The 24,751-nt window shown below is 46.1% G+C and overlaps 1 protein-coding gene across 5 annotated transcripts in view; it reads left to right on the forward strand.

Annotated features, from left to right (window-relative positions):
* Positions 1–24,235, forward strand: part of CORO1C (coronin, actin binding protein, 1C) — a 52,096-nt gene extending 27,861 nt beyond the window's left edge. For all 5 annotated transcript variants that reach the window (XM_010582086.1, XM_010582091.1, XM_010582088.1 and 2 more), the window contains exons 3-11: positions 9,087–9,209; positions 16,481–16,610; positions 18,541–18,722; positions 19,312–19,431; positions 20,082–20,186; positions 21,357–21,502; positions 22,615–22,672; positions 22,764–23,009; positions 23,721–24,235. In XM_010582086.1, the coding sequence (XP_010580388.1) occupies positions 9,087–9,209; positions 16,481–16,610; positions 18,541–18,722; positions 19,312–19,431; positions 20,082–20,186; positions 21,357–21,502; positions 22,615–22,672; positions 22,764–23,009; positions 23,721–23,840 (1,230 nt within the window). In that variant the 3' untranslated portion in view covers positions 23,841–24,235. The remainder of the gene's footprint in view (positions 1–9,086; positions 9,210–16,480; positions 16,611–18,540; positions 18,723–19,311; positions 19,432–20,081; positions 20,187–21,356; positions 21,503–22,614; positions 22,673–22,763; positions 23,010–23,720) is intronic.
* The last annotated feature ends 516 nt before the right edge of the window (positions 24,236–24,751 follow it).

Consider the following 24,751-nt stretch of genomic DNA (forward strand, 5'->3'; position numbering starts at 1 on the left):
ATGGTCATGGCAGCGCTCGGGGCCGCCGGCCGCCGCCGCTCTGATTGGTGGGGGCGGGGACGCGGCGCGGCAAGTGCGCGGCCATTACCCCCTGTGCGGCCGCAGCCCCGCCGCGCCCCTCGACCTGCCGCTCTCCGCGGCTGCGCTCCCCACCGCGCCGCTCCTCCGCTCCCTGCCCCCGCGGGGCGCACGGAGGCGGTGGGGAGGCTCCCTCCGGCAGGCCCCGGTGGAGACGTGTGCGGAGACCCAGGGGGCTGCGTCCTCCCTTCCTCCATCCCCCGGTGCTCCCCGCAGAGCCCGGTACGGAGCAGCAGCCGGGGCTGGTGCAGCTGAGCCGGGCGTGCTGGCAGTGGAAATGCTTTGTCTGAACTTCCTGTTTTCTTGCATGCACATGTGCAGGGTCTTTGCCAGGAACTCGCCATTCCCATGCTCCAGCAATAGCCACGGCCACCGTCTGAGTTGCTGAAAATTGCAATTCCCACAGGTTGGTTGGTCTGCAGAGAGATGGCCTCTGTTTGGAATGAACCACATATTTTTAAAAAGCTGTAACGTGTATCAGTTGATGGTGTGTAGACGAGAAAGGGTCAAGCTAATCAGCATTAACTGTACACACCAGGGCAAAACACCAAAAACTTGCGTGCTTATTCTGAACTACGGGATGACTGGTACTGAGCAAAGCGTTAGTGTAGAATATTGCCATTAAACTGGAAGCTTGCAGGCTTCTAGAGTTGATTTTCTTTGAGCCTTATCCCAGGCAAAAAAGTGGGTGCATGGGGAAGGAACCCCAGGATAAAACTCTTCAGTCAAGTGGTGCGTGCCTCAGCCTTTGCTGCTAGATTAGATGACGATCGCCTCCAGCACGGTAAACGGTCGCTGTTGTTAGGGAATTAAGGAAGAGACAGGCAGGTAAGGGAAGAAGCGATTCTCCTGCTCGCATTCCCCGGAGATCTCGGGTAGGAGCAGGATGGGTGTGTGCTCGGTGGCTCTCGGTGCCCAGCTCAGCTGGCAGGTTGGCGCTTTCACAACAGCGGTGTGCAAGGGCTGAGTTGGTCGTGCTGCCTTGTCCTTGCAGCCCTGCCGTGCTCAGCCTGGACGGGGCAGGTTGCTTGGTGTTCAGGTGGTGGTGGGCTTGTTGTCGTAGCTTCCGTGCATCATTCCCAGCGGGATGAACTCAGGACTGCGGGTTATCCTCTGGGATGCTGTTAGGAAGGGCTGTGCTCCTTGCTGTGCAGTGGTCAGTGTGCTCGTGTTCCTTCAGATGACAGTTTAAACACCAGGACAGAGATCTCCCTGCCTCTGCTGTCAAAGGAGAGGGGTTGTGGGGGATCTGCCTGCCCAACTTGATGGGTGATCCCTGTTTTACAGCCCAGATGAAAATTTTCTGGGTTTCTTGTTGTGTTGGGGAAGTGACATGCAAATACCTGGGTTTAGTGCATGGTTCTGATGCTGGGTCTACATTACTGCAGAACTGGATGCAATTTATTTTTTTTCCCTCCTTGAAAAATCTTCGCTGTTTGTATCTGCAAAGAAGAAAGTTGCTGCAAAGGGCTCCTTTTTGTTTCAGTTCATCTACAAAGATGCCTTCAGCTGAAAATCATGTTATGTAAGGCCTTTAGAAGAGGCTTATTCAGTCCCCTTTGGATATACCTTTTATTAGATTTTCCATTTGTGTGCCTGACTTCATATTGCACTCCCTTTACATAGGCAGCATTCCTACAGAAGCTGTGATCAGATGGGTGCCCTGAGAGGCAATTAGCGTGTGGGTGGGTGAGTGCACACCTCAGGAATGATCTTCTTGAAGGAATATGTTGTTCTGCAAGTGACATGCCTTACTGTTCAACCATGGCATATGTAAGTTGTTAATCAGCTGTTCCAGATTCTCATTCCTCCAGGAAGGACTGGGGAAAAAAAAAAATCATCCTTTTCTAAAATGTGTGTAAAATAAAATAAGGAGGTACTGCTGTGATGGGTTCATTGAGCCCTTCCAGCAATTTTAGGTGGAGTGTGGATGGAAGAATATGAATTAAAATGAGTTGCTGTTGTCTTGACTTTGGCTGCCATGGAGCCCCTGTCAGTACTAGTGCTGTGAGTCTTATAGCAGTGTCCCTGTGAGAGAAGTTGGCAAGGTTGAAGACTAGGAAGGGATATTTCCCCTTAAATTTTGGTCAGACTTCCACGCAGCTCCAAGTAGTTTTGAATGTTGGGTGGAGGCGATTAAAATTCAAGACAACTCTGCAACAACTGACTAAAAAAGCAAGACATTGGTGGTTTTTAAAGATCTGAGTTATCTTGTGACTAGTGGAACTGCTAAAACCTGGTTTCTTGCAGATTTTTCCTATATCCACTCTGCATAGAGGAAATGTTCCCCAGCTCCCTTACACATCCTTTCTCTCTTGGCCCATCAGCACGTGCCCACCTCCCATGGGTGCCTCACTAGCCCAACTGGGGTGGCTATGCCACTCAGAGGAGGGATGTGGGCTTGAGTTATAACTGCACCTTCCCTCGTGGGGCACTAATTTGGATTTCTTTCTTTTATTTCACCTTAGATTTTTCTCTAAAGCTGATTTTAAAAAAAACCCCAAGGTTTATATTGATCACTGTCAGTTTGATTCCAATGGATCATCAGATTCTAGTGTACTAGGAAAGAGAGGGCAGGCAGTGTGGCTAATAAATCTCACTTCTCTAGCAAAGCAAGCAGCAAATACTGTCCCCTGCCTTATGGTCAACCAATGGTTTCTACAGATATTGTTGCAGTTTTAAGGCTTTGTCCAATAATGAAAATGGAAGGTGTGCTTGATAGTTTTGTCTGCAAGCAGGTACGAAAAAGAGATTGTTGCACTTGGAGAGCACTACGCATGATCACGGTCTGCCTTCCTGTCTATGCAGTGGTTAAAACGGAGTGTAAGGAGTGGAGTAAGTCCTCAGAAGTTGTGTATTTGTCCAATATTCAGATGAAAAATAATGTTGCTCTGCCAGCAGCATGAATTTCTGAGTTGTTGTCTCCATGGTGTAATGTCACTGGTTTGTGTAGGATACAAACATACATACGCAAACCATACATACACGCACACTTACAGGAGGGCTGTAGGTGGGCCTGAAATGGAGAGTAAAATCCTGGTTTAGCTGTTTAAAACTTCCAACTAAACTGAGATCTTGGAAGTCCAGGGACAAAATGAGTTCAACAGAAATGGTTGGAACAGAACAGCTTCTTTCCTGGGATCTGTCCAGACTTTATTCTGTCTCCTCCTTCCCCGTCTGCATTTTTACTGGTCCCAGTTTGTTTTGCTGTGGCCGATGCTGGAGTCCTGGATTGTCCCCAGCTCTTGGGGATGGGTGTGTTTGGGTGATGCGAGGCTGTTATTCCCCATGGATCCTTTCTGGGCACTGCCTCCTTGCGCAGCAGCTCTGCCCATTCTGGATGGGTGCTCGTCTTCCACCACCCCCTGAACTGCAGCTGGGTTTTACCACTTTATCCCAGAACCCTAAACTTTTAGGACATGGATTAGTTTTCCTTCAGTTGGAAAGGCAGTATGGGGAATTGACTGCTTTTGAAATCATGCTTTAGGGATGGAACAAAAGAGCAACTCTGTATCTTGTTAATTTTAATGTAATTTCTGGGCAACAGGTCTCTTTGTTTTGCATCTCTGCATCTTCTGCCCGAAGGGCTTCCTCAGCTGAAAGTTAGCTGAGGCTGAAATTTGATTTTTGAAATGTGTTTAGAGCTTTCCTTTAGAAATGGGGATGGACATTAGCTGAAATGCTGGAGCTGTGCTGCACACCCAGCTCCGAGTGATAGGAGTTAGCAGTTCGGGTTGGGTTTTGGGGGGGTGGTTTGTGTTGGGTTTTTTTCCTTTTTTAAAGCCAGCATGTGAGTAGCTGATTGTTGCAACTAATTCTGTGAAGGATTCTGCAGAAAAACATACCCTTTTCCAGTGTAAAGCATCCTGCAGTTGCAAACAGCTCTTATGTCTCTGTTCTCTGGTCAGCTGCAAGCACCCGCTGCAAAGGATGGAGTCCCCCAGCTGCTGCAGCTCCTTTCCCAGCAGTGAGAGACGAACCTCACCATTGCTGCCTGCTCCACCTGGCTGCCCAGATGCCTGAAACCCTCCAAACTGTGCTTTGAGTTGTGATGCCAAATCTGCTGGGGCCACGCAGTGCCGTGGTTTTCAAAGCCCTGCTCTCGCTGCTTAGGCAGGGTTGGCTTTGTGCAGGATCCCTGTCTGTCACCGCATTTTTCTTCCCTTCTCTTTGTGCATCCATTTAGGTCTGGGCACTCCGGAACAAGGACCTTTGTCTCCGTTCTGTAGCAGCCTGTAATGTCTACTGTAATGTCACAGCCCTGCAGCTGTCAAGGTGATAAAATGAGAACAGGAGCACTGCTGAGGGTTTTTTGGAGTGCACAAGCAATGTTTGTAGTGGTCTAGTTTGAAAGCAGTATGTAGTTATGAATGCCTTAAAGTCTCTTATTGCATGGCATTACAGGAGACGTTTGGGAGTAACACTTTTCATAATCTTCCAAATTAGTTATGGATGCCTTGATTGGTTTGCTGGGTGACTAATGTCTATTTGTCATGGTCACGAGAGCGCAATGCACTTTCGTTACATCCTTCTGCAGTTTTTTTTCCCCGACTGCCTCCTGCATGACCAGCTGCTGCAACCAGAGGTGGAGGTTCAGCGGCCAGAGCACATTAAACTTCACTCGACTGGACTTTGTGAAACTTGAGTTTGTTGTAAGGAAAATGCACAATTTAGCTAAGAAAAAAGGAGTATTTTTCTCTTAACAGAGAAAAGGTACTAGTCAGTTTGTATTTCAAACTTTGCAGTTGTGACCTGGTTTCCTTCCTCAAACTTCTGCAAAGTAAGGGTGGGGGAATTGCTTTCGCTTGTGCAACCTGATGCCACTTCCCTATTTTAAATGGTGATTTTAATGAGCAGAACTATGGGTTGGGGGAAGCAGCTGTTCCCAGTGATATTTTTACCATAATCCATGAGCTGTTTCCTGCAACCAATTGCCCTTTTCTGGCAGACAAGCAATTGTAAGACAGTCAGATTAATTCATAAAGCTACTGCTTTCAGGAACAGTTTTCCTGTGCCACTTACCTGTCCCTTCTGGATTTAATGACAATTTTTTTTTCTTCTCATCTGTCCTTTTTTTCTGATCTGGGATACGTGAAATCACTAAATGAATTCCATTTGGTAAGGTCAGCTTACCACCTGCTGAAGGACCCGAATATTGAGTGTGCTTCTAGTCAATGCCATCCAGCATATTAATAGTAATCCTCAAGTTCACCTTTTTGGCTAACTTTTTATAAAATACAACTCCGAGTTTCAAAAGCTGTTACTGTGATGTGTTGCTCAACCAGAGTCATAATGGATTATGAGAAGGATTTAATTTCTTGAAGTCGTACCGAGTTAATTTTAAGCTGTGTATCAGCACTTGAGACTTATTTTAAATCCTTAACTAATTAAAAGATTACATTTTAAAAATAAATAAATCCCCAAACCTGGGAGTATTACGGTAACATGAAAACACACCCATTTGGCAGCAAAGTTGCAAACCTCATGGTGTTCTTGTGGCAGAGGCATCTATTTTAGAAGGAATTGTATTTAGAAACATTGGATTTGGTAATTTTACAAGCTGGCGTTTTTTTAATACCCTACGGCAGGCTTCCTGGTCTTTCCCTTTTGGCAAAGCCCTCCAAATATTGTTATTAAAGCTCTTCTGTGCACAGCTAATACCACACAATGCCAGGAACAGGAGTCCCCTACTCCGGAGAGGGGAGTGCTGCTGGGAGGAGGAAGCCTGTGGTGTAGCCTGCATGGCTGGTATTTGCAAAAATGGCTTAGAGAGGTGGTGAAGTAACACATTTGAGTTAAAAAACTACTCCTTTCTCACCCTGCTGGGTGGTTGAGGGGAAGGTGTGCTGGGTCAGGCCCTGGGGTGGTGACATGGGTTGTTGTCCTTCGGCAGCCCGTTCAATCCCCTTTGAAGGGTTATGCTTTCTAATAAAGGTGTTGTTTTTTTTAAAGTGGAGCAGATGAAGTGCATTTAGAAGCGTTGCTGAGGAGAGCTCTTGCTCTTTATTATGTGTTCAGGAAAGCACCGTGGTTTCCTCTGCCCTGCGAAGACGGTTTTGTGTCTCTGACCACAAGTCAGTAGCTTCTCTGAAAGTGGTGAGACTTCTCCTAGCCGAACTGCAGCTTTGAGCAGCGCTGCAGCCTTTTGGCCAGTAAGCCCTTCTGTCCATTTACTTCCTTATTTATTCTCATTTTGCTGTTTTGACACTATTCTTCGTGGACCCTAGTGAGCAGCTGAGTTGGTCCTCTCGTGCAGTAGTGCCGTGCCCAAGTGTAGAAGTTGATGCTGCTGGGCTGTGCATCTCCCCTGGCATTGTCTTCCTCTGCCAGACCCTGGGGAGCTGCTGTGTTTGCAGGCAGCGTGACATCTCCTTCTCTTGTTTGTACTGTGCTTGCTTGGTTTTGTAAATTTTTTGTGAATAAATATGCTTGAAGTTATTGCATCCCCCACACTGCTTCTAAATAACATCTCATTTTCCCCATCCTTACTCTGTCTGTTCCCTTGTTAGAAATAGTTTTTGTATGTCGCTAGCCACATCCAGGCAGGAAAAGGGTGCACTTTACAGATGATGCAGATAAGCATCTATTTACCTGTACCATGGTGCAAAGATATTTCTGCTCAGTTTGGTTTAACTTCCCCTTTGTGCATCTGCAATTTCTTCTTGATCCAGATGGCTCTGGCCCAAGAAATGCATGCTGTCCTTGTCCAAAACAGCCGCCCCTGTGCATCCATCTCAAGTTCCTCAGCTTGATGACAAGACCGAGTTTTTTTTCTAGCTTGGTGACAAGACTGAGCTTTACTCTAGCTTGCTGCTTTGCCTGCCAAGGGAAGGGGACTTGCTCCCCCGTGGGAGCTGGAAGCCCGTGGCTGCGCTGGTCCCTTCTGCTTTCAGGCATTGGGAGCTCCCTCTTGCCACGGGTTCACATGGAGCCTCCGTCGTCTTGTTTTCCTCGCTGCCTTCGGAGCACTGCCGTTTAGTGAGCTAATGGAAGTACAAGATAGCTGGTTTAAAAAATGAGCTCCGTTTTAGGTGATCAAAAGCAGGCGGTGGGGTTGCCTGGTCCCTGTGGTCAGCTGGCTGTCACAGGCAGTTGGCTGCTGCTGCTCATGCTGTTCAGGTTCATTGTGATCAAAACTGAAAGGTGAAGTTTGTGGTTTAATTTGTTCAAATTGAATTCCCTCCCTCTCCCCCCCCCAGTAATAAATTACTGTAAAAACTCTAAACTAAACTGACAAGCACTCGTGCAGCCTGCAAATAATTACCATAGGCTCCTCTTCAGGGATTACTCTGAGCCCTGCCTAGGAGCAAGAACAGGTAGTCACTGACATCTCGTGGTATTAGTCATATTTTTTATTTTGATTTAGGTCTATATTTGTATTTAGCCTGTAATGTGACTTCTGAAATACATTCGTGCGCATATGCTCTGGATGGTTCTTTTTTTAATTAGATAAATTAAAATGGATGGACTATACATGTCAGTTGGATGTATTAATTTTTTAAATCCTATTTCACGTTGTGGCATCCAAGAGGGATTACACAGACTTTAATTTTTGAATGTCTGGTTTATGGCTTTTCATCTACAGCACTTTCACTTTTAGTAATTTCAAAAGCATTTGAGTCACTGAGTGTTTTTTTGAAACCTAAATTTGGCCATTTAGGAAATAATGGTTGTTTTGTTTCTGTAACTTAAGTCTGTTTGGATCTGTATCTTGTTTTGTTGCTAGTAGAGGTCTTCAGGTCAGTAGTCTTCAAAAGCCAGTATCCAGCATTATTCTGTTTCTTTGTATGTAAGACAACGCTGAATAGGAACAGCCTTCTGCATGGAGATGGGTAGGAGGCATATATTAAGAGGTGTCACCTCCAAGGTTGGGGAATGTTACCACCGAATGGCAGAAGTGAAATGCCAACCATTTCTTCTGCATGTCTAAACATGAAAGAAGACGACCCCATCCCAGACCTCTCCTTCCTGTCTCTCTTCTCCCAACATTCATGAAAAGGCCACTGCGGCATTCCCTGGAAACAAAACCCCTCAGAGTGGGACCCGGGTTCTGGCCCTGGAGGAGCAGGAGTCTGCTGCTCATTCTGCCACTTGCTTCCCGTGTGTGCAAGACTTGACCAAGAGCGATAACGATGATTAGCTAGAGTGATTTTTATTTCCTTTCACACAGAGGGTATTTGGTGCATCAGCAGCTTGAAGGGGTCAGGTGCTTCAGGATAGGAAGGGGCTCCATCAGCAAAACGTAGACCCAGTTGCCAAAGTTGGTGTCTGCAACAGCTGTGTTGGCATTGCTAGATTTGTCTCAGTTAAGTGGGAACATCTCATTAGCTTGTTTTCTTGGAAAGTTTATCTGTGTAGTGAGCTTGACTTTGGCAGCGTGCTGGTGGCCATGGTCCTCTGGCCGTAGAGAGGCAGGTATGGATTGGGGGGGTGGCTGTCGTGGTCTGCGTCAGCAGTATTTATTCCTGAAAACAGTATTTTACTCTGCACAACTGTGTCCTAAAAACTTTCGATCTAAACAAAATACTTCCATGGTGAAAACAAGCAGACTTGGTAAATTCAATGACCAGCAACACCCTTCAATTAAAATTTTAGCTTGGTTATCTTTAGCTGTTGCTGGCCACCGTTGTGAAGCACAGACAAAACCAGAGCTTTACTGGTCAAGCAGAGCCCTCTTCCCAAAATGTTGGGGACAGACAAAGGGATGGTGTCGCAGCAAATGATGAGATATGGGCAGCAAAGCGTCCCTGCATCCAAGAGGCAGCAAAGCCCTCCAGTGCCGAATGTCTGAAGCCTTTTCTTGCACTGTTGGGAGTTTCCAGCCAGTTGGTGCTGAAGAAGAGAGTTGCTGGTTTGTTTCTTCTACCGATACATGAGATGATTCAAATTTCATGAAATTGTGAATCCTTGAAGAGTTAACTGAGAATTGGGAAGCATCTTCCTCCGCTCTGAGATGTGCTCTGTGCTGTCTGTGTATTACAGCTCTCTTTCTTGTTTCCCCCCTTCAGACAGGCAGAATTGACAAGTCCTACCCAACAGTGTGTGGCCACACAGGACCGGTGCTGGACATAGACTGGTGTCCTCATAATGACCAGGTCATCGCCAGTGGCTCTGAGGACTGCACCGTCATGGTAAGAGTATTAAATTTGTCTTGCGCAGTGGGGTTTGCTTCATGCTCAAAATGCTGCTGCAAATGACACTTGTATTTCTGAAGATATCTCCTGTTCTGACACTGAGGATAGAGTCCTTGCTGATGTGAGAGTGGTCGTGGGCATTCTGCACATTTTGTCTTGGCTTACAAAATGATGCTTTGTTGGCTGCAGGACCTAGCTAAAAATTGGAGCAAAAATAGAAGTGAGCTTTATTGCCTGCAAAACAACAGGATTTGGACTCTCACAATTGGTACTTTCTTCTCACATTACTGTTTGAGAAGGTGCAACCTCAGACTTCTGAGAAGAATCTCTTCAGCACTGAGATGGCACTTCGTGTAACAGACTTGGCCTGTGTCTTCCTGGCTTTGTCTTCAATTGCCCTTCCATTTTTCCTTCCCCTGGGGATTTATCTGATGTTTGGGAAGAGGAAAGAGAAGAAAGAGTGCCTGTCAGTGGTGAGGTGTTTTGATTTGTAGTGCTTTGCAGAAGACAGAGGTGGTTCCTTACCTCAAACATCCTAATGGATGCAGTGGTGTTTGTTGCGAAGAGGTGGGGACTGGAGGGGAAGAAGCCCATCATCAGGTTTCAGAATTGCTTCAGCCCTTGATTTAAGGGTGACACTTTAATTTTTTCCTGTATCTACAGGTTGTAAGTAGATGTCAAAAGGGGGTTTTTTAATAAATAAATAAAAAATAATCCGAATTCTGCACCTGCCAACCTTGATCCTGAGACCTATTTTACCTCAGTCAGAGCCTGCTGAACAATAGACGACCTTGCTCCATGATGGATGTGGAATCCTGTGTATGCAAACACAGCAGAATAAGTGAAAGAAAATCCTTGTAAGATGAAATAATGCCAAATAACTTCAGTGATCTTTGGCCATATTTAGAAATGCTGTAGGCTGAATGTTATATTGAAATCTTATTATAGATCATGTCAGATAAATTCCTTTGCTTCTGTTCATCGTTAAAATGTTTGGGAGGGGATTCATCCCAAGAGGCTTATCCTGGGACAGCTCTTGCCTGTGATCTCTTAGTCTTGGAAGCTGAAGCATGTTAACAAAATGTACTATATTTAATATTAAACAAAACAACAAGCTTCTGTGTTTGCAACGTTCACTACTGGGCTAGAACTAAGCTTTGAAGGATGGAGGAATGTTCCTCCAGAAACCAGGATCCAGAAGGGCTGCGAGTCGCAAGGAAAGGTTTCCGAAACATGAGCATCAACAGAAGTGGGCAAAGCTAAGGTCTATAGCTGCCTTCTTGGAGGCAAAATAAGTCTCTAATCCAAGTGCAATGAGAAGTATGTTGTGAGGTTCCAGGGGGATTGAATTATGTAGAAAAACCAACAGTGTTCAATTACACGTTGTCCAAACGCTCCTAATGTAGACACAAACTGTCTGCGAGAATCTGAGCCTACAACTGCACAAACAGGCTCCGCGGGGTGTGGGTTCACAGTAGGTTGTCTACTCTGCGGTTGCTGCTTATCCACACACACTGAAGCAGGGGGTGAGCTTCCCCTCTGTCCCTGGAGGCAACACACATGTGGACAGGCACTGTGGTGTAGCTGGCTGTGAATTTGCACACTCGTGTTCACGTACGGTACCTGTTTGTGTGACCGTGTCTTGAGTGGAAGGCAGCAAGCAGCTGGGAGGGTGAAATAAGTGAGTCCTTGCTGCGCTTGAAGGAACAAGCATACACAACTCATGATTTGGAAGATGTTATGTGCATGTTAGCTGGAAGTTTAAAATGCAGTGAAGCTGAGTGCCAATAGTAGCAATGAAGAAAGCAAAGTGGACTAGCTAAAGTCTTAAGTCAAATCTCCTGTTAAGTATCACATAACTCCTGATGGGAAATGATGTATCCCAAATCATTTGGGACAGTTGTTAACTGGGCTGGACAGAGCTAGAGTATGTCGGGAACAACCCTGGCCTGGACTATTTGGAAACAAACTGCATGAGCAAATGAGCCTTCCCATTTTTAACTGCTTTTCTGTCCTGGCACGGGTAATTTAGCATCCTGTTTTCTTTGCTTTTCTTCAATAAAGGTTTTGGAGTCCTGCTTCCTGAACAGCCTGTCACTGAATAAACTCATCTTACTTTAAAGGACATGTGGCTGTTCATCAGCTCTGAACTCTTCATTAGCCCATGTGAAATGAGAAAAAGTGATATGGTAGAGGAAATCACGTGGCTTTCCACAGAAGTGCCAGCTGCTTTTAAAAAAATACCTTATGTTTTTAAAGACCATCTGTGCCTTGGCACTCAAGGATTTAGGACCTTACCCTCCACCACAAAAGATTTCATCAACGTCAACTAGATACGTGTTGAGGGACAGAGCATGGTTTTGAGATGCTATCTAGCCAATGTCTCTGGGATGATGAGGGCTGATTTCCTACAGCCATAACTTTGAACTGCCTGCAGCCTTTGCATTGCACTAGGAAGGTTAACTTGGCCCCTTCAGAAGGTAGAAGCATTTTCATGTAAATAAAACCTCAGATTTGTAGAAGGTGGAAATACCCTGTGAGCTGCATATAAACCTTGAACCTTTGAGATCCTTAGACTAAGGGTTGAAATAAGGGACTGGGAAAGAAGACATCTTTCTCTGATACTGCTGGGCTTTGTAGCTTGGACAGCCTTAGAGGCTTAACTGTTTGTAGCTGCATCGAGATTTTTCTGATGAAAGGCACGTGATCTGACAGTTTCAGGTGATATGCTCCTTAATTTTGCTGTCACATCTGATGCACTCAGAAATTATCTGGAGGTAGAGAAGAAAAAGATGGTGGGGGGCAATGCTTGGGACAGTTCACCCTTGCAAGACCACCTTTGTGCAGGTAACGGTGCCAGTGGGTATAAGCACATGACTGTCTGATCCCAGCAGAGGGAAGAGTAGAATGGACCCCTCCAGAACACGGCCTGCTTTCTTCTCTGTGGGAGCGTAGGCTCGTGGAGGAGCGAACGCTCTTCCTTCGTCCCACGCTGGGTATTCCTTGGGGCACGTGTTGGCCTCTGTCTCCTCCTGCCTTTGCCAGTTGGAGTGTGAAGCCAAGAGATTCCTTTTGAGTTGGCAAATACAAATCGCTTGAAGTGGTTTGAGATATAATGACATACTTGTCGTCTGCAAGTGTTGAAGTATTTCCTCTTTGTGCCTTGTTCTCAGTTCTCCAGAACGTGGCCCATTTCATATGTCCAGTGTAACACAGGAGCCCTAATCAGACAAGCGGTGCGATGTAGGTAATGGCAGCAGCCTCCCTGCCCCATTTGCTTGTTTCTTGCTGAATTTCTTTTGTCTTTTGCAGAAGAGCAGGACAGGGAGTCCCCATCTCCTCTGCTCTGACTTGTTCTCAGAAAGATTTCCTTTAGAACACCATGGTATGCAGATACCTTCTGTGGCCTCTTCTGGTGTTCTCTTTGAAGAATTGTTATCTTGTGCCAACAAATAAGGAATTACTGAAATATACACGCTTGATATTGAGCTGAATGACTGTAATGTACTGCAGGTTTTTTAATTCAGCTGGAAAACGTGATTGTATAAAGGCTTATAGATGGTATCAGAGGGCCTTTCTCAGATACAGAAAATTTGCTTCATCAGAAGATGAATACTAATGAGTTTGCATGTAATATCCAGAGTAGAGTTCATTTCATTGAGCAAATTGTTTTAAAAATTGAACCAGAGCCCTTGCAATGACCTGGGACACCAACCTGTTAGCAGACAGTTAAGGCATGGTACTGGGACAGGATGAACCAGGACCAGCTAGCTGTGGAGAAGGTCTTACAGCTACAAAAAATGAATGCACAAAGTGACTTCTCCTGCAGCGACACAAGAGCAGGGAGGTAGATAAAACCCAGGGCTCAAACTTATTTGTTTCCTTATGTAATTTGAATATAGGAATTGATGTTGTTTCTAGAAATTGACTTAATCTTCTCTGCAGGTTGGTGCAGAGCCAAAAGAGACAGTTTTTTATTCTCTTTAAAGGGTATTAAAAAAAAAGTGCTGAAAAAGTTCACTTTGTTTTCTTTCTCACATGCTGTTTGTGCAAAACCTTTCCCTCCCGCTCTTCCTCTGAGACCCAAACCTCTACACCACTGTGGCGTGACTTCACTTCCTCGATCACAAACAAACCAGTCATGTTAACTTAAAAAAACCCCCATGAAACAAAAAAAACCCACCACCCCAAAACCCCCACAAGTGGGAGAGTTGACAAATGGTTACTGATGTCCAGTTAATATTGCAGTATTTTAAGGTTTCCTTTGTGTACTCATCCTGAGTCCTCACCTTCAGCAGGCTGAGTCCTGCATCTAAAGCCAAAGTTCCTTAATTTTGCCCTGTGACTCTAATTTCATCCCACGCTGAAGACAGGCACCCCACCCTATGCAGGAATGAGTGGGCCAGGTCGCTTGGGAGCATACCCTGACCTTTCACACTCCTAGCTTTTTTTTTTTTTCTTTTGCAATACCAAGCAGGATTATTAGGTCAATAGTTTCTGTAATCTGCAGAGGATTACACAGGTCTGCAGCTGCTGTAAACTATAGGGGCTTTCCCTTAAAGAAAAAAGTCTGTCTGTCTTCCAGAGGCTTTTAAAAAATCCTTTTCATTGGTATTTTGCCTCTAATGCCTCCCTTTCCTCTCCCACCCCATGCACTCACTGGCTCGCTTTTAAATGTGTCCTGGAGTTTTTTGGCATGCAAGTTAGTTTGCTACAAAGCTGCGCTTGCACAGAAGGATCCCTGCGCTGTTCCCAGCTGAGAGTGCAAAAGAGAAATGGGGATCTTGGGGACCTGGTCCCTTTGCTCCAGCTGCCTGTCAACAGGGAGGAAGGTTGCCTGCAGCTGCAGGTGTAGAAGCTGCTCTGACCCTGCTGCTGCTGTCCCTGCATGGCTTGTCAGCAGCTCATGCTTGGCCCAAAAGGTTGTGCTGCTCCTGGGTCTTTTTGTGAATAAATTCCATTTTCAAAGCTTCTTCCTCAAAGAGAGTGAGGCTGAGTGAGTTGGGACAGGCCACTTTATCACACCATTTCTCTCAGGGGAAGAAAAGGCTGTGTTCATCACGGCTTGCCTTTTTTAAGGGCTCCTGAAGACTCTCTCTGGCTCCCTGCTTAATCCTCGGTGTAACATCCACTTGCATAGGTCAGTCTTGGCTGTCGTGGCCTTTTCATTTAGTGGAGAAGTGTTTTTGCTATTTTTTTTTCTTTCTCATCCCCACATCAGCTGTGCCCCAGCATCTGCCTGCCAGGCAGAGCTGTCAGACCTGAGCTGCTCGTGTTGAGCATCCTCTACCCCTGCACCAGTGTCACCTAATGCTCTGCTGGGCACCTCCCGTACCTCTGCTTCCAGAGCCCCTGGCTCTCCTGCATTGCCTTTTCTGCTGGGGTCTTCCAGCTCTCATGTTCTCTTTCCAGCTTTCTTACTGTTTTAGGTAATACCTGTTTTCTGCAGCATTGCATCAGCGCTTACAATTGCGGGGGGTTTGGAGGTGGTTCATCTGAGAGACCTGCATACAGTTATGACATCGAGTGCAGGTACTGGTTTTAGCAGACTGACATTAAAGTTCCCCTGTCAGCAGACATCTTTTAAACTGTTGCTATTGTCAGGTTGTTATTCCCTGACTGGCAAGAAGAAAGCTGCTTCTATAAAAATTAAAAGCTTTGTAACCCAGTTTTATTGTGTAATGAGCAGGTGAAATGATTTGTTGCAGTTCGCAAGGTGTGTTGTGTTTCAGCACAGTTGTCTGAGAGCATGCTGTGGCTGCAGTCACTAGCAAAACTGCTGTGGGATTGAATGTGAACAGGACGACATCCTGCTTCTCCAAGCTGAACGTCTCCAGTTTGCAACCCAATTTTTAAAATGTGATTGCTGGTAAAAGCCTCGGTTTATGTCATCTTGTTGGTAGCCCTGTTCTATCGGGCAGAAAGAGCAAGAGGGATTTGCAACCCTCGCAGAGAAATTCTTTGCTGAGGTCGTGTGCCCGTCGCAGGTCATTCCTCCTGGGATGCTGAGGGTGCTGGGAGGGACAGCACCGAGAGCTGCATCGGTGAAAAGTGAAATCATTTTAGGGTTATTTAGAGGTGAGCTGGTACACACTGAGAATTTTTGCATCTCAGAGGTTTTTATTTGAGCAGCTGCCATCCCTGTGAGAAGGCAGAAACTGGGATTAGTGCAAAAATCCATGTTGCCCTTACACGTGTCTGTCTGCCTCGCTTCCGAAATCCGCTCAGCTTGCATCTGCTGGCTCTGACAGCTTGCTTGGGCATCATGGGCAGGGTCTGGCCAGACCTATTCTCTAACTCCAGAAAAAGCAAACAATAGAAGGCGAAGCAAATGTGCTCTAATGCTGCCACCTATCTAGAGGTAGCTATAAGTGCTTACTGATGGGCTTTCTATTTTAATTTTTTAATACACTATATGTAGGTCAAATTCAGTTCAAGGATGATTGTCCAGTGCTGAATTGCAGGAATAGTTTTGTAGGGCTGATCCTGCCTTGGGGCATGGGGTGATGGGTTTTGTCTCTCCGGTCCCTGCCAGTTGCAGAAGCTGCCTTCTTCAGTGCTAAACCTGCTCTGACTCCATGGCTGGAATTCCGGTGCTCTGCAATCCTTGGGGGTCTGTTCCTTTCCTTGATGGCACTTTCCTGAAGATGCTTGCAACAGAAGGGTTGTGTAACTAAGCATGCAAGAAGCAAACGGGCAGTTCGCTGCATTCGAAGGTAGTTTCTGCAACGCTAACTTGCATTGTTTTAACCTTTGCCAGGACCAAACTGCTCTTCCTCAGTTAAATGGCATCTGAAAGGAGGCTCTAAACATAATGTGGAAACTAATTGCCAGTATTTCTAAAGAAATAAAAAGCAGGCACCAGTATAGCAGCAGTATTGTCCCTCCAAGGGACAAGCATAATTTGAAAAGACAGCAGCTTGTTCAGATGGAATTTGAGCTGCAAGGCAAATTTTTTTTAATCCATCTTAGGCAGCATCTGAGATGAATGGATCTCTGGACACAGCGATAACAGGGTGTTTGCAGCATAAGGAGCTGGTGGTTATGTGCTGGCAGCATGAGCTAGGAAGGATGTTACGCACAGATCAGCTGAAGGTTTATTGGTGGCTGGGAACGATTCCCTCCCCGATTCTCTCTTCCTGTTTATATTGAGAAGTGGCAACTTGGACTTCTGCTGTGGCATGGCGCAGGATGCTGGAACCAAACAAGTAACATGCTCTTCAGGGGGGATGGCCCTTGGCTAACCATCTTTCCTTTTCCCTTTCCAGGTGTGGCAGATTCCTGAGAACGGACTCACCCTGTCCCTGACAGAGCCAGTGGTAGTGTTAGAAGGCCATTCCAAGAGAGTCGGCATTGTGGCTTGGCATCCGACGGCACGCAACGTGCTGCTCAGTGCAGGTACAGTGGTGCATCAGGGCCATGGCGTCAACAAGCATCTCTCCCTCGCGTTTTGCTTGCACACCAGATATTTTCTAGAAGAGCTTGTTGACTCCTTTTCCTTCTTTCCTCTCCCAGCTGCTTAGGGCTGGTGAATCACAAGACTAATGGCAGTGCCTGGGAACACGGGGACACGTGGCTCACAGCCCCCTCCTTATCTTGACCTTTTATTATCTTCAGTTTACAGGGACAAGAACCAGGAAATTGTCTGGAGGCATGAATTACAGTTTTAAAATTGTTCCAGACTTTATTTGATCTGCAAGTTTCACCCACTGATAACTATTTACATCTGCACTCTCCACACCCCTGTTTTCATATACTTTTATAAAAGGCCCAACTGTTTCTCCTTTTCGCTGATCCCTGCAAGGTATCTCAGAGTCTGGCTGTTCTTTCCACAAGCTTTCATTTTCAGCATTTTCAAAATTGTCTCCTTGATTGGCACGGTCTATGCAATGAGAGTCTTTTGACCACTGAAAAACAGTCACATCATTATGGAAATAAAATGGATAAGTCATTATCCATTAGCATGGTCTGAGGCTTTCATAGCATGACCTTTCGGTTGGAGCCCAATAAAAGAAGCCAGTCCTTTCAGTTGGACTGTCAGATGCGCTGTGTGTTTTCTGTTGATATAAATACCTTCTGAGGTACCAGTTTGCTTTTGATCTGGTTTCCTCAAAAATGCTTGGAGTTGCAGGCCTTGTGGCAGTTAATGTAATGAAACTCAGTGTGAGAACATACAAAAGGAGGTGGTGATTTTTCTTAGGTAGCTTCCTCAGACTCCTGTACAAGCAACAAGATGTGTGTGTCCAGGCTGTCTGGCCAGGATTACTCAGGAAACACAGAGGAGAAGGGATGCTGTCAGGTCATTGCAGTCTCCAGGGTTCCTCCTAGTGACAACAAAATGATTTTGGGTGTCTTTCATGCCCTTTGGGAGGCCAGAATGATTGTTATCTTCTGCTTCATTACATGTTTTCACCTCTCTGGAGGCTTAGGAGAAACTGCTCAGTCATACATTGTGCTTTCCTTCCCTTACCTGGTCCTCCAGTCCTGTTCTTTATTTTGCTGTCATCTTATCTTAAGCTTTATTCTTTGTCTTCTTGCTGTCCAGTCCTTGAATAAAACCTTCTCTGCTGCTGGTTGTAGTTCTTGTGAAACTGCTGACCTCAGCTTTTGCTGCCTGGCATCCTTTTTCCTCTTTGTTCTGCTGCTTCTCCTACTGTCACTTGCCTATTTTCCATCCATGCCACTTTTACTCGTTCTGCCGCAAATCTCTCTGACCTGAGAAGGCAATGGCTGGCTGCCAGCTGGTATTCTCACATATAGAGTTGTAAGAACATCACCTCTCTGCCCTTGGCGTCTCTTGCTCTGTGGTCCTGCAGTTGATGCAAGACCCAGGAGCTCCTGCACAAAGCTCCTGCAGTAGCAGCAGCCAGGGCACACTCTCACAGACCTCCTTCAGCTGTACCAGTACCTCCTGCTTTTCCCTTCAGCTTCTTTTCTGCCGGGGACCTCTCCTGTCCCTCCTGCTTGCCCCATGCCTGCAGGCAGCATGTTGGCTGGGGTCGTGGCCAGCTGTGCTAGCAGTGTCCAAATAATCCCACATAAACTGCCTTTGTTTGGGACAGCTACAGCACCTCTGAGAAGGTGCTCGATGCTTTCAATGGAGGACTTCTGTGCCTTCTCTGGCTGCTTGGTCCCCACTCTGAGCCTGTATTTGAGTGAGGATGTGTTGCCTGGGGCTCCACATACATGGTGGGGCACTGAGCGTGTTTAAGAGTCAGCATCTGAGGCTTTGGAGCTGCAGCAGATTTTATTCCTTGCTCCCTGCTGCTGGGCTTTTTTTTTCTGTATACACCAGTGTTGTAACTTTAGCCGCTATTTTCTTTTTTAGGTTGTGATAATGCAATCATCATCTGGAATGTGGGAACAGGTGAAGCCCTCATAAACTTGGATGACATGCATGTGGATATGATTTACAATGTGAGCTGGAATCGCAATGGCAGCCTAATCTGTACAGCTTCCAAAGACAAAAAAGTTCGAGTTATTGACCCCAGGAAACAAGAAATTGTTGCTGTAAGTTTGCATGCTAATTAAAGAAGCAACTGGGTTTCACTCCAGCAGAGAGTTAGCAAGAGCATATAGAGAAAGAACCTTCTTGCTTAGTATATATACCATGTTTAGTCATGTTTTTCAAAGTAAGGAAAAAGTTACAGGAGGGATGGTAGTGATTGAAGGATTTGTCTGGGTTTATTGGGATTAGTGTTTGAACTAGGATTTTAGGTCTCAGTTTTAAAACCTGCAGGAGTGTAATGCCACATCTAATCTTTCTGTATAATTACAGTTTCAAAGTTGTGTGTGCAATGTGGAGATTTAGCAGCCTGCATATGTGTCGTAGCTTGCAAAGAAATCTTCCTTCAACCTTGCAAGAGTCTGATAGGCAAAGCTGAAACGAGCCAGGAATGACCACTTCTTTTGTGGTTTAGTAATTGGTTTCTTCCCTCAAGCATCAGGCAAAGGTAGTTGGATGTTGCTCCATGTAGTTGGCATCCTGTGTGGAGGAGTAGTGTGTCCTGCCAGGGATTCTGTGCAGCTAGAAGAGAAGCCACCGCCAGGTGGGCTTCCTATTCCTTGCTAGAGGCTAATATGTCAATCTCTTTTTCAGGAGAAGGAGAAAACCCACGAGGGAGCCCGGCCTATGCGAGCCATTTTCCTCGCTGATGGAAATATCTTCACAACTGGCTTCAGCCGCATGAGTGAACGGCAGCTTGCCCTTTGGAATCCAGTAGGTTCCTGTCCCATTATTACTTTGCTGTTGTAATGTCCATTGAGTTACTAGCCCAGACCTGCAGTCACCCACTAAATTCATAGTTCATATACTTGAGCATATTCCCTCTTCCATCTACTGCCTGCTCCTACACAGACTTCCTGTGCCAGAAGGTATTGCCGTTACTTAGGCTGGATGTTCACTCAGTAAAGGAAATGAGTTCTCTTGTACCAATCCCCACTTTACCAAGAGCAGTGACGAAGCTGACAGTTGCACATTTGAAGTGCCCGAGAAGATGTACACAGAGAGCAGAGTGGCTGTGTGAAAGTCACTTCATTCTGTACGTTATATGTGCAGAGCAAGACAGCCACAATCCCATCACACTAGCACAAGGGACTCATTAACAGGACTATGTCACATCTTTCCCTTGACTGTGTAAATTTTTTGGGGTCCTGCTTTTATTGCATTTTGTGATTAAAATGTCCTTGGGGAATGAATAAGCTTGTGAACATTTACATCATTTGTTGTTGTAACACACAGATCCTTCAGGGTGGTGAGGACACCGCTGCGTGTTCACTAGCTACAAAGAACTGTTAATAATTTAGATCCTACATTAACATGAGCTCTTTCATTCTTCATTAACATCACTGGCATTTTTTTCTTTCCAGAAAAACATGGAGGAGCCAATAGCCCTTCATGAGATGGACACCAGCAATGGGGTCCTGCTGCCGTTCTACGATCCAGATACCAACATTATTTACTTGTGTGGCAAGGTAAAGAGAAGCTTTTGGAATGACTGGGTGTGTTTAGCGGGAGGCTCCTTTCAAATGAGCGATGCCTGTGAAATGTTCCCCAAGTGTCTCAATTGAGAAAGGTAGAACCCAAACATTAGCAATCAGGCTGCTCTGGAATCAGTTTGATCCTCACTCTGCAGGACCTTACAGAGAACCTGTGAAGTCTGCCCTGTGAAGGTCTGCTATGTAACTGGATGTTTCTTTGAGATCGATTTACTTAGGTAAAGCTGCTCTTAATGCAACAAGTCAGATACCGTCATCAAAACATCTCTTGTCGGTGTTGACCCAAAAGGTTGTACATTAGTGTGGGTGGAAGGTACATTTTAGATGTTATCCACCTTGTGCTTGAAGATGATGGAGCATGTAACAGCACTCACTGTAATGTTGCAGGGTTAACTAATGGAAAACTGGAATCGCGTCCTCCTTTTTAAAAGCAATTTGTAGGCATTAAGTGCTCTAAAGTGCCTGCTTCTAATGCTGCAGCTTTGGACTTCTACAAATAGGAGCCAGAGACAAGATGAACGAGTAATTATGAAGGAGGATCCATACAAGTGCATTCAAGAATCCCATCTTTGTAAACAGCTAATGAGAAATACTTGGTTTATATCTGCTACCTCTTCTGCTGTTTCAGAGATGCTAGTGTAGTAGAATTGCCTGGAATCAAAGAGAAACTGGTTTATAGCCTTTCTGCCTGACTGTGGCAGAAAGTTTAGCTTTTTCAGAAGAGGAGGTATGGAAGTTGACACCCCCAGTCTTGAAGCATGAGCTCAGGTCACTGTACCACAGTATTTTGAAGAACAGCACTTATTGCTGAGAAACCGTTCAGCTGATGTACTTGAGTTACAGTAGGGATCTGCTTTATGGTAGTTCTGCTAATGCCATATGGATAGCAAGAGCGCAGCAGTGTGCTGTCTGATAGCAACTGCTGTGAGCAGCCTGAGATGAGACATACTTGACTGGCAAGCAGTGGAAGTTTTAGCCTGAAAAAAAATAGCTATAAACTGTGCATTGCTCTGTGGCGCCGTTCGTGGAAGGAAAGGCTATCGGGCGAGACCGATGGCTGCCTACCCCAGCAGGGAGCAGGCACGCGGGCACAGGGTGTGCTGGTCCCTCCAGCCTCTGCAGTGGTCCTCCTTTCATTTCTTGCAGGGAGACAGCAGCATTCGCTACTTTGAAATCACGGACGAATCCCCCTATGTTCACTACCTCAACACCTTCAGCAGCAAAGAGCCGCAGAGGGGCATGGGGTTCATGCCAAAGAGGGGCCTTGATGTGAACAAGTGTGAGATTGCCAGGTAAGGAGAGAGGCTGTCAGGGAGGGTGGTGTCATCTTAGCAAGTCCCCCCATCATGAGCTTGGCCGTTCAGAAATGGAAAGTCCTGCTGCTGGGTGTAGGACCCCGCTGTTGGAAAGGTCTCTCTGCCACACTATTGCTTCTGCAGTGTTCGCTAGGACCTGTGACATGAAGCAATACTTCTGCTGGGCATAACATGATATAACCTGAGAATGTGCTGGGACTTACGCTGAGTCTGTTTTAAATGAATGAGTGATACCTAGCAGAATAAATTGTCTGCAGAAAACGTAGCATCAGGTTGGTTCCAGCCTATGCTGTCAACACATTGATGATAAACTTTCGGTGCCTAAGTCTGATATCGGTCTCCAGCTTGTACACAGCAAGTGGGTTGGAAGCTGGTTTCAGGAATTTAGAGAGTAATTAAAGCAGCAGTGCAGTGAATAGAGTGCAGCTGTGATTCAGAAAACACAGCAAAGGAAGAAGGCACCTCAGGAAAGCAGGTTTGTGTCAGTGCAATGGCTCCTGGCACACTGCTGGTAGGGAACATGGTGGATGTTGCCCCTGAAGCCTTTTGACGCTCCTCTGATTATTACTGAAAGCAGGAGCCCCTGAAAGGGAGCAGAGCCTGCACTTGCCTCAAGCACATGGAATATTTCAGCAGCAGTGCCTGGTGGCCAGGCTGAGGACATTGGAGTTTGTGGCACTGGCCCAAAGTGGGACTGCAAGGGGTGACCGGAATGTGGAGACATGTGTGAGCAGTGAGCAGAAGGCTGGCTAGTGTGTACTTGTAAATCACTGGTGGGGTGCTTGTCTCAGGGGTCTGAGCAGTGGGCTGTTCCTCACTGACAGCCTTTTCTGGCCAAAGTGTGACCCTCTGAAGACAGCTGGTACTTAAGAGGGGAGCTTTGCACGCACCCAGGTGGTTTCCTTCAGCCCTTGCAGGGCCCTATAAGTCCTAGTGCAGCCCGGCTGTGACTCCTTAGGGTTGCTCGTTTTCCATTGCCTCTGACTCCCAGTATGCTGCTGTGCATGAGCAGCAGAACCAAGGCCTCCTTTGCATGGGGTGTTGGCTGTCCTCGCATCTAAGTCACACCTTTTCTTTTTCTTTGAAAGGTTCTTCAAGCTTCATGAGAGGAAATGTGAGCCCATCATCATGACGGTTCCTCGAAAGGTGAGCACTACCTCCTGGTTATATGGTTTGAAGCCAGCTTGCACCTTCCAGCCCCAAAGCACTTGACCAATTCATCTCTTCTGGCTTGCAGTCGGACCTTTTCCAAGATGACCTGTACCCTGATACAGCTGGCCCAGAAGCAGCTCTGGAAGCAGAGGAGTGGTTTGAGGGGAAGAATGCCGATCCCCTTCTCATCTCCTTGAAGCATGGGTACATTCCAGGCAAGAACAGGGATCTCAAGGTGGTCAAGAAGAATATACTGGACAACAAGCCTGCCGCAAACAAGAAAAGTGATCTCATAAATGCTCCAAAGAAAGCAGCTGATGCCTCAAACACTGTGAGTAAAATCCACGAGCTTTTGGGGATGGTGGCCTGAGACGTGATTACCAGGGTGCTGCATCTTCAGAAATAGTTATAACAAAGCTCAAGCACATATGACTCAAGTACACCAGGACTTGGGTGCTGGTGGATGACCTGGAGTTGAGGTGGCACTTGAGTTGTGGTGTTCCAGGCAAGGTTTCTGCATCTGTGGGAGATTACTGGGAACTGTGACACAAAGGAAAGCTTGGCTTGTTGGTCCAGCCACCCACCTGCCTGGGAGACCTTCTGTGCACCTCTTGTGTAAAACCCAGCCCAGACAGTGGGACAAACAAACCTCAGACTATGCAAGTTCAGAAGGAGGTTGTACAAGTCCCTAATCGGGGGCCGTCGCTAGTGCATGGTATAGTAATACGCAGAGATGTGGAAGTGACAACTTGTCGGTCCAGTAGGTCCTTAAATGCTGTTAAAGAGCAGATATTGGTCCAGTATGTCCTTGAAGCTTGCACTGCTGCCACTGGAAATGCTGGTGCGTGCCCTGCACATTGCAATTGCCACAGTGCCTCTGCCAGGTGTGCGGCACACACTCACCCTGCTTGCCCACGCACCCTGGCGCGCTTATGGCTCGCAAGAATCCCATTCAGAGGAGCCCCTTCCTTTGAAAACTCCTGTCTGCAGAGCTCATCCCGCCAGCTCTCCTAACAAATACATGTCTTGTCTTGTCTTCCAGCAAAATGAAGCCAAATTGGATGAGATTTTGAAAGAGCTGAAATCTATAAAAGACACGATCACCAACCAAGACGAGCGCATTTCCAAGCTGGAGCAGCAGATGGCAAAGATCGCGGACTGAGCAGGGCAAGCGGCGCTGGCCCCGCTGCCGGCCCAGGCACATTCCAGTTCCCCAGTTCAGCAAGCAGCAGCGTGCAGCATTCCAGTACGAGCTTTCCTGTTCTCCTAAATTCACGTCAACAAGAGCTGATGATTAAAAGCCAAGCTTTTTAGTGAAAGATTTTTTTTTCTGATGTTTTAATGAATTTATGTGACTGTGTCAAACAAGTCAAAAAGAATAAGTGCTACTTTTACAGTCTTTTTTTTTTTTCCAGATGTTATGAATTCTTGAAAAAAATCCATTCTGACTTTCAATGTTGTGCCCAAATATCTTTTTCTAGATTTAGGGACCAATGCCACATTGTTCTTAACCATTTTTTAAAGTTGCCAAAAAAAAGAAGTTGCTTTTTATTTTTCTTATTTGCCACTTTGCAGTATTTGTGTTTTAAATTTAAAGGGACAGCACTGCGTGTGTGTGCGCGTGTGTGTGTGTGTGCGTGGTGGGTGTTTATACTGTTCAGAGAACAAAACTGAAGCTATTTTGTATAAATCTTCAATTTCGAACAATCAGATCGGTTTCCTTTGCAGTGTGGCTGAGGCTGCTGCTGAGACCCCTCAGAGATAGTACAAGCTGCCTTTCCTGCCTCCCTAACATGTCCCCCCATCACCACTGTCTGACAGTTTAAAGGAAAAAAACATAGTTCTGAATGAGGTGATCCATGCCACAAAATGCCTCTTCCCTTTTTACACCCTGAAGAACTTTTAAACTAGCATCATGTTGCCCTTTTAAAATAGCCTCATGTTTTGGATTCCTCTAGCCATGTCCAAACGGGCATGTTCTACTTACTGTTTTGTTTTGTTTTATTTTGAGGCAGAAGTTACTTTCATGCAGGAGATGTTTTTACATTTATCCATGGAGTACAGCGTTGAAGG

Source organism: Haliaeetus leucocephalus, unplaced genomic scaffold (genome assembly GCF_000737465.1).
Source record: "Haliaeetus leucocephalus isolate CR32 unplaced genomic scaffold, Haliaeetus_leucocephalus-4.0 Scaffold840, whole genome shotgun sequence".
NCBI lineage: Eukaryota > Metazoa > Chordata > Aves > Accipitriformes > Accipitridae > Haliaeetus > Haliaeetus leucocephalus.